Source organism: Rhinoderma darwinii, chromosome 4 (assembly GCF_050947455.1).
Source record: "Rhinoderma darwinii isolate aRhiDar2 chromosome 4, aRhiDar2.hap1, whole genome shotgun sequence".
Classification (NCBI taxonomy): Eukaryota; Metazoa; Chordata; class Amphibia; order Anura; family Rhinodermatidae; genus Rhinoderma; species Rhinoderma darwinii.
In genome coordinates this window covers 114,761,036-114,771,060 of record NC_134690.1, presented here as the reverse complement: position 1 = coordinate 114,771,060, position 10,025 = coordinate 114,761,036, and the positions used below count along the sequence as shown (strand labels likewise).

General features: G+C 45.2%; 1 protein-coding gene across 1 annotated transcript in view; it reads left to right on the top strand.

The window, feature by feature from the left end:
* Nucleotides 1–4,342: 4,342 nt before the first annotated feature.
* The window catches only part of IRS1 (insulin receptor substrate 1), a 36,051-nt gene continuing 30,368 nt past the window's right edge, over nt 4,343–10,025 (top strand). The window contains exon 1 of the mRNA XM_075861483.1: nt 4,343–8,352. Coding sequence (XP_075717598.1) covers nt 5,121–8,352 — 3,232 coding nt within the window. The 5' untranslated portion in view covers nt 4,343–5,120. The remainder of the gene's footprint in view (nt 8,353–10,025) is intronic.

Here is a 10,025-nt window from a genome sequence, read left to right as displayed (position 1 = left end):
AAACTTTAATTTTTGGCCAAGTTATGAGCAAGTTTATATTTATGCAAATGAGCCTTTCTAATGGACAACTGGGCGTGTGTTTTCTCTTATTTCCAACTGGGCGTGTTTACTTGTTTTACTAGCTGGGCGTTGTGAATAGAAGTGTTTGTCAGCATCATACGTCAGCATCATACACTTCTATTCACAACGCCCAGCTAGTAAAACAAGTAAACACGCCCAGATGTTACAAACACAATACACGCCCAGTTGGAAATAAGAGAAAACAGACTCCCAGTTGTCCATTAGAAAGCCTCATTTGCATATATATAAAATTGCTCATAACTTGGCCAAAAATGATCGTTTTAAAAAAAACTAAAAAACGTTACTGTTATCTACATTGCAGCGCCGATCACATGCAATAGGAGATAGGGATTTGATAATCTGGTGACAGAGCCTCTGTAAAGAAGTTCATACTTGGAACTGAAGTCCAAGAAGACATGATTTAAGACGAAATGGAGACGCCGGAAGTGCAATAAGTCAAGTATAAAGTAGGCAAATATGTATAGTATGAAAATAAATAGCTTATTGCATCAAAACCAAATTATAGCAGCTACAGGGGAAAGTCAGTCCACAAAATCATTCAAATAAAAAAGCTTCTACAGAATTGATTAGCATGAACTAATATACATGAGAACATAAAATGATACATTTTAAGGTACACTTTAATCCCTCTAGGGGACTGTCACTATATATAGAAGCCTGTTTCGACACCCGTATACAGAACAGACTATGAATCTCATAAGTCTAATTTCCTTAGACTGTGCTGTATTGTATGGATGTCGGCGTGTCCACAACAGCAGCATCTCCATACATATATATATATAGTGGCCTCATCAAGACACAGTGTATGTGGCATCATTACATCATTTTAGGTGCTTATTGACATGACAGTGTATGTTAAAAAAAAAAAAGCACACATTCCCTGTAAAGGTGTATGTCCACCTTTGAAGCCTGTATCATAGTCCACAGCTGAATTCAGCTCATTCATTGTCATTGGAAATCGCCAACCAGCTTAACATCGCTCCTATAATGCAGTGAGTTTATGTCATACATCTGACTACAGTAAAGTGTCTGATGTAAAGACTGTATTTCTGAGTATTAAAATTAGCAGAGCAAACACTGTGCAGACATTGAGCCAGCCAGGGACGCTAGCAGATTTCAGCTCTGAAGCTTGTAGAATTGTATATGGAGCTTTGGACTACAAAACAGTATGTAACTCACATTAGTACAGGATAACCAATGCAATTTATTTACAAAGTTATTAAACATTGTGTGTAGATGAGTTCTTTACGTGAACTGTAAAATGGTGTTGAGAGGCGGAGATGCACTTTCATAGTGTGTTTCATGGATATGCACAGAACATTTCTGTAAAGAATCTTTTGTAAGATGATGTCATGTAGAAGACATAATGACTGTCCAGCACTGATGCAGTGAGTTGTTCTGTCCATCACTTACCAGCCTTTGATACATATGTTCTTTGTACTACTACTGATGCTTGAAAGAAGTTTTTGTTGACCTCTTAGAATTCCTCATCCCCAACAACTATCTTGAAACTGGTTTGCTGTAAAAGTCGTAAGTGACAATGTAAAATGGCAAGGTCGTGCAGACTATTGAAGTAAAACTTTGGAAAACGTTTCTTAGTAAGACGGATCACATATATCGATGTGGACAATTTTGCACTGAATGTGAAGCATGGAATTTTATTGCTTGTAAAACATGAAACCGAAAAATGTGTTCGTTTTATACCACAAAATAGAAGTCAAAAGAGTTGTCCAAATAAGACGACGCCTGTGCTTATGCCCTTTAAGGCTGTGTTCACACTGAGTTTTTTGCAGGAGGAAAATTCCTCCTGCAAAAACCGCTCCAGATGGTTTTTGCACAGTGGTTTGACAAAAACGCGTCAAAACACTCGTCGAGGCGTTTTTCTCCTGTTTCTGACTGATTGAAATGGGGTTTTGGAGGCGGAAACCGCCTCAAGATGGGTCATGTCGCTTCTTTTTACCGCGACGCGTTTTTTTTGCTCGCGGTAAAAAAAACTTGTCCGCCTCCCATTGAAATCAATGGGAGGCATTTTCGGGCGGTTTTGACGAGTTTTGCGGCGCGGTTTCCGTGTCAAAAAACTCTGTGTGAACATAGCCTTAGAACCATGCTGTATTAGGCCTCATTCACATCACACTTTTTCCTGTCCGTTGGAGGACCGACGTATAACTCTGACGACAGGTAGCGACCTACACCATCGTATAGGCATAGGGTGGGATACATCGCCTAAACCCGCTGAGAGCTACCTGAAGCGTTGTGCCCCTGACATCACTCTCCATGTCTGAACAGTGACGTTAGGAGCATTGGCAACATTCTGGCCGGGGATTGTGCCCCTGACCATACATTGACATTGATGTCAGGGGTTTCAAGTACGGAGTCCCAGGCCAGAGCATTGGATGTGCTCGAGTCGGGGACCCTGGGACTGTCTAGTCCCCTGCCAGAGGATCGGTAATTCTGTAGTTGGAATCCTCTGACATCACTGTCCATTTATGGACAGTGACATCAGGCGCTTCTCCAGTCCCAAAGTCCCCGGCCAGGGACTACGTAGTTAAGGCGGAATCCCGATCTGGGGAAGCTCCCGGAGGTACAGTATATACCTCTGATGAATGCCATACAGTGGCATCCGTCACACATAGGCTTCCATGATCAAAAAAATGTCCACCGCGCTGTATACTTTTTTTTTGCAGGGCTCCTCAGGATGGAATAATGAAGTCTACATCCTATACTAAAGCCCTACAGACATTTTTAGCCTGTGGATTGGGAGTTTTCACGACATAGGGCATAAACATGATGTGAATGAGGCTTTAGCCAGAACAGAGAGCTGCGAAAGAGCAACTCTTACTTGGCCTGGCCAACGATTACAATATGGTCAGTCATTCAATTGAATTTACCCGACTGACCTGTAGTTCATATCTAGATCAGAACTGGAGGACGTGATTGTAAACCAGTACACGGTATATAGGGCGATACATTTACATGTACTCTGGTATTTCAGCCTCATTTACTTAAAGGTACAGCACCTATTTATCACATTCCACGCCGCACGACCCGTTATCAGACACCATAGGAGCGGCTGTGCGTGTAGTCAGGATCCTTCCACGTATAATACACTTTTAGGGTATGTTCACACGAGGGCGTCCGTTACGGCTGAAATTACGGGGATGTTTCAGCCTGAAAACATCCCCGTAATTTCAGCCGTAACGGCATGTGTAGGCACTTGAACGCCGCGTCCATTACGGCCGTATTTAGCGCTGCTATTCATTGGAGTCAATGAATAACGGCTCCAATTACGGCCAAAGAAGTGACAGGTCACTTCTTTGACGCGGGCGTCTATTTACGCGCCGTCATTTGACAGCGGCGCGTAAATTTACGCCTCGTGTGAACAGACAAACGTCTGCCCATTGCTTTCAATGGGCAGATGTTTGTCAGCGCTATTTTCAGACGTAATTCGGGGCAAAAACGCCCGAATTACGTCCGTAAATAGGCCGTGTGAACATACCCTTACAGTCTGTCCGTGCGTTTGTTTCAGTCACACGTAGCAGATAGGGTCTTGACACTTCTAACTACAATAGACACACGATGCTTTGCAGTGACTTTAATCTCTGAAAGGAACTTCTATAAAAATAATTTAGTGCAGTCATCGGCTAAATCTTCTGAGGAATCATTTTGTCAGCCTGCCATAAATTGTGTAAATAGTGCATAATATAAGCAAAAATTAAAAAAATTCCAGTCAGCAGTTATGCTTACAGGACATGTATACGAGGTGACGGCAGACATCACGTTATACATTTATTGCGTATTTATTGCTGTCATACGGTTTGCTCTAGGTTTAGTGACACGTTTTCCTCGACGCGTGTGTTATACAAGAACTCCTGGTGTCCTCAGTGCACACGGACAGGACTGCGCCTTACACACGGCACAGCAGCAGGGCACGCCAATACACCGCGCAATACATTCACTTTAAATAAATAACATTGAACTGAATGGCGTCTACGCCTTTTTACTACGCCACACCTCAACCAAACCTCTCCTTGGAAGAGAGGAGTGGCGGTGCAGCAAAGATTGATAGATAGGAACGGCCAATTAGATTGCGGGATTACCCTCCAACGCCTCTCGCCGCTCCATAGTAGGAAAGTAAATAGGGCGTGTCTTTAGCGCACTGTAGATAGCAGGGTAGGGTGAGGCTGGCGGCTTCTGCTCCACGCAGTGTGTGTGTGTGGTTCTTCTGCTAGAGCGGTCACGTGTTGCTGTGAGGGAGAAGGAGGTGGCGGGAGCTGGGAGAAGGGGCGGGGGCTGCGCTCCCGGGAACTCAGACACAGACACAGCTTGTTTTGGTTTATTTCGCAAGGAGAGGTGGGGGGAGAGAGGAAGCCTGGCAGAAACTCCGGCAACTCCTGGACCGATCTCTCCCCCTGAGCACTTCTTTATCAGCGCACCTCCTCCTCCCTTCACTGCAGCTACGGTCCGGTCGTGCACCCCGGAGTGAGGGAGGGGGATAAGTCTCTAGTTTGCAGCCGGGGTTGGAGGATCAGGCGGGGGTGGGCGTACGGCTACCTGCTCTCCTCTTCTCATCAGATGCCACTTTCTGCAACGCGTTGGGACTGAATGGGGACACACATAGACTGATCCCCTCCCAGCAGTGACATTGGAGGGGTGTCTGGTCCCTGCAGCCCGCTGGGAGGATTAAGCCGAGTTCACAGTGATTGCCCAGATACCGCAGTGGTGCTTGCGTCCATCCAGACAGACAGACCCTGCTCTGCCGACACATGTAACCCGCAATGAGGCTCCCCGGGTGTGGACAAGTCGCCCTGCACAGGATTACATTGGGCTTATTGCCGGTGGGCTCCGATACTCTGTGGATTTCTTGATCCAACGGGAATACAACTCTGCAAAGTGGACGTATTGCTTCTGCTGCTGCTTCACGTTACTGCGGTTCTTTTCTACCCCTCCACAGTGGTGCTGAATGATCTGTGAATTTGCATAGTGACTTTATTTACAAGGACTATATTTTTGTTTTGTACTATTATTTATACTTTGGTACCATGGCCAGCCCAACAGACCCTCCGCCTCAAGAGAACTTCTCTGATGTCAAGAAGGTGGGCTACCTTAGAAAACCTAAGAGCATGCACAAAAGATTTTTCGTGCTCCGAGCTGCCAGCGAGTCCGGTTTAGCCCGTCTGGAGTACTATGAGAATGAAAAAAAGTGGAGGCACAAATCTGGGGCCCCAAAAAGGTCCATTCCACTGGAAAGCTGCTTTAATATCAACAAGAGGGCGGATTCAAAGAACAAACATTTAGTCGCCCTGTACACGAAAGATGAGTGTTTTGCCATTGCTGCAGACTGTGATCAAGAACAGGAGGGATGGTATCAGGCTTTAGTGGACATGCATAACCGGGGTAAAGCTCATCCCCACCATCATTACAGTGAAGGAGCTGCCAATGGGGTGCATGATGGAATAAATGGAGAGGATGTGTATGGGGAAGTGAACCCCCCTGGTCTGGCCTTTAAGGAAGTGTGGCAAGTGATAATGAAGCCCAAGGGTTTAGGGCAACTTAAAAATCTTGTTGGAATCTACCGTTTGTGCCTGACCCACCGAACAATCAGTTTGGTTAAACTTAACTCTGATGCGGCAGCCGTAGTGTTGCAGCTCATGAACATCCGGCGATGTGGTCACTCGGAAAATTTCTTCTTTATCGAAGTTGGTCGCTCTGCAGTTACAGGTGCTGGAGAATTTTGGATGCAAGTGGACGACTCCGTAGTGGCGCAAAATATGCACGAGACCATCCTTGAAGCTATGAAAGCGTTAAGTGACGAATTTCGACCTCGCAGTAAGAGTCAATCATCTTCTAATTGCTCCAACCCTATTTCTGTACCTCTTCGGAGGCATCACCTTAACCATCCTCCACCAAGCCAAGTAGGTTTAAACAGGAGAGCCCGCACAGAAAGTGTTACAGCCACCTCTCCCGCTGGAGGAACCGGTAAACATGGATCTTCATCCTCATTTAGAGTTCGAGCTTCAAGCGATGGAGAGGGTACAATGTCAAGGCCCGCCTCGATGGATGGCAGTCCAGTTAGCCCCAGTGCTGGCAGGGCCCAGTCGCATCGTCACAAGGGCGGTTCACGGCTTCACCCACCTCTGAACCATAGTCGCTCCATTCCCATGCCAGCCAGTCGTTGCTCACCCTCTGCTACAAGTCCTGTAAGTTTATCCTCTAGCAGCACAAGTGGACATGGCTCCACTTCTGACTGCCTGTGTCCTCGAAGATCCAGTGCCTCAGTTTCAGGTTCCCCTAGTGATGGTGGTTTTATTTCCTCTGACGAGTATGGATCCAGTCCTTGTGATTTCAGAAGCTCCTTCCGAAGCGTGACGCCAGATTCTCTAGGGCATACGCCTCCAGCTCGAGAAGAAGACTTGAACAACTACATCAGCATGGGCAAAACCAACAATCTAATACAGAGAAGCACACCGCAGAGGTACCAATTAAGTAGGGGAGAGGAGAACTCCGACCTTGACAAAGTGTTCAGAAAGAGGACCCATTCCTCAGGTACTTCCCCTCCCACTGTTTCTCACCAGAAGACTCCTTCACAGTCATCAATAGAGGAATATACTGAGATGATGCCTTCTTATCCTCTACGACTCTCATCTTTTAGGCACTCTGCTTTTGTGCCCACTTACTCATATCCAGAAGAGTGCCTAGATCTCCATCTGGAAAATAACAGACCAAACCACAGTGATGATGGTTATATGCCAATGTCACCAGGTGTTGCTCCTGTGCCTACTAAAAATGGTGACTACATGCCCATGAGTCCTAAAAGTGTGTCTGCCCCACAGCAGATTATCAACCCAAGGCGACATACAGAAGTCGACTCCAATGGCTATATGATGATGTCTCCCAGTGGCAGCTGCTCTCCAGACAGCTGTAACTATACCAAAATTTGGACAAATGGTGCCAACCCAAAGTTGTCCATAGAGAGCAATGATGGCAAATTGGCTTGCAGTGACTATATTAATATGTCACCAGCTAGTGGTTCTACTACTAGCACTCCCCCAGATTGCTATCTAAATTCTGTTGAAGAGCCATCCAAACCTGTCTATTCTTACTTTTCTCTGCCAAGGTCCTTTAAGCATGCTCACCGGAAGAATGATGACGGCCATTTACGCACGTCTGTAAGCTCGGGTCATCCTTTGTACACTGAGGAATCCTCCTCTTCTTCCACAAGCAGTGATAGTCTTGGGGGACAAGAACCCCAGCAGAGCCGAAAAAGTGAAATTTGTCTCCAAGGAAGGAGCAGCAGATTGACCAGGCCCACGCGGTTGTCTTTAGAAAGTAGTAGTAAGGCCAGCACGTTGCCTAGGGCTCGGGAACCTGCTTTACCTCCGGAGCCAAAGAGCCCCGGGGAGTATGTGAACATAGAGTTCAATGAAAAGATATTCCTTGGGGGACTGATATCTGCTGTACATTCACCATCGTACGTGCAGAGTAGAGTGGTTCCTCAGAGAGAGAATTTATCTGAATACATGAACATGGACCTCAAGCACCGGAGGGCAAAAAATGCATACTCTTGTAAACCTGTCAGTACTGTGTGTTCAACAGACCTATGTAGTAGTCGTCCGCCTATTCGAGGAAAGCCCATTCAGCGGGACTATATGAGCATGCAACTTGGTTCTCTTTGTTCAGACTACAGTCAATTACCACCTGCCAGGACCACTCCTAAACCAATTTCTCCATCTTGTAACAGTAATTATGCAGAAATGTCAATTGGTGGAGTACCTGATATCTTGCCTGCTCCCCCACCTTCTGCAAGCCTAGCCGAAACCTCCTGCTCTCTCCTGGGCCAGGGCACTGGCCCAAGTGCATTTACCCGTGTAAGCCTAAGCCCAAATCGCAACCAGAGTGCCAAAGTTGTCAGGGCAGGTGACCCACAGGGTAGGAGGCGACACAGCTCGGAGACCTTTTCTTCTACCCCTACCACAGCCCGAGTCAGTGCCGGACCTGTTTCTGGAGATGATGTAAAGAGACATAGTTCTGCTTCATTTGAGAATGTCTGGCTCAGGCCTGGAGAGTCTGTCAGGAGAGAGTCACAGCAACCTTTAGATCACCATCACAATGGCCTCAATTACATTGATTTGGATCTAGTTAAAGATTTTAGTGGCCTGGAACATTGTAACCCCCATCAGACTGGCATCACCCACCCCTCAGATGATCTGAGTGCTTATGCTAGCATCACTTTCCACAAGTTGGATGGACGCAGGAGTCAGGCAGAGACAGAAGGTAGGTTACAGAATTACAGCTCCTAAAACTATCGGAAACTTTACTCTATAACCAAGGTACTAAGGCCAGGGTCACACACACACTCTTTTGGTGCAGTTTTTGGCTTTTTTTTTTTTTTTAAGCCATAGAAGTGGATCAAAAAGGAAGGTAAGGTATAGAGAAAACAGACACATCACCTTTCTTTTGAGTCCACAGTCAAAAACCGCATTAAAACTGTGTGTGATCCTGGCATTATACACCATACCATAAATCCAGTACCTAAGACGGTGTTCATTTCATACCGCACCATGTGTCAGAAGTGGTAGTGCCGCATGGTTATGGGTGAACCAGGATTTAATATAAGCGGTGGCTTATCTGTTTTATCCATGTTGAGGTTATTTGTGTATTTCTGTAATAATTCCCATTTTTAAGGTGCCCCTTGCTACTAGAAAAGGTAGAACTTTGTAAACTGGTCACTACATGGGACTCGTGATGCAAGTTTCACTGTTGTACAAATAGTGACAGAGGTCAAGAAAGGTGGGGCATGGTCGTCCAGTTCCTGCATTCTTCTGATCTGCTAGAGACCTGTAATTGTGTCAAAATGTATTTATGATTTTTAACCTTTTTGTTTAGTGTTTATATTTCTATTGTAATTGCAATTTGTGTTTTAGATATGTAGCAGAGCTGAATGTGTAACTTCATTGTGTGTTCACCATGTGTGCTGGTCTACCATTGATGTTAAACTTCTCTCCGTAATAACGTGTAATGCTATAGAAAGTTACTGTAGTGAAGCCACGTGTTTTATTTTGCCAGGGTGAGGTATTTGCAGCACTGCGGAGTGGTCTTGTGTGTTCGGAGGCAGCTCATGTCTAGAGGTCAAGAATCTTGTTTGCCTGTTGGTGGCTTGTTGCCATCATGGCGTTGGTATCTACAGGGTAACAGCATGAATTTCTGTGGGATATGCTAAATGTAAACGTTGTAGCTTGTCAGCAGGTGGAAGGCTTTGATGTAGTAAGGAGCAGTCATTAGACCCTCCAGTGCTCCCTTTGTTTCACATGTCTTTGTGTCTGACTGACGCCCCCATACATGGGAGAAGTCAATCCTAAAATCTGAGTGAATATCTCCCCTTTTGGTATTCTCTGGCTTTACGTCCATTATTTGGGTGTTTTGCTGTTTGATAACATAAAGCCCTGACTTCTCTCTTTTTTATGTTTTGTTCATTTCTCCTGGCGTTTATTAGAAAAATAGATTCTGTCCGTTCTCTTATGTGTTTTATTTGCACGGTGGAAATTTTGGCATTATTATTCACTACATTTCCAATTTTTTTTATAATATCTGATTTATTTTTGCAAACCTCTGCGTTCTGTTCATCTAAATGTAGACTCTAAACCTCAAAGTTCACTTGAAACAATGTATCATCCAAGAGTGCAATACCAAATTGTTTAATTCTCAAACTTTTAAAGTGACAGTGCGTGTGAATGGGGAATTTACTATGTGTTGTGGAAGAGACCTATGTAAGGTAATAGGTTGATGATGTAATCCTGCACCTTTCTTTAGTGGACCAGCGGAGCTTCATGAATGAACACATTTGAGTGTGGGAATCTATCATTACTTCCATCCTGCCCTCTCTTCCTTAGCACACATCCGCTTAACCCCCTAACCCCTCTCTAACCATTTGGCAGCAGCATGCTCTT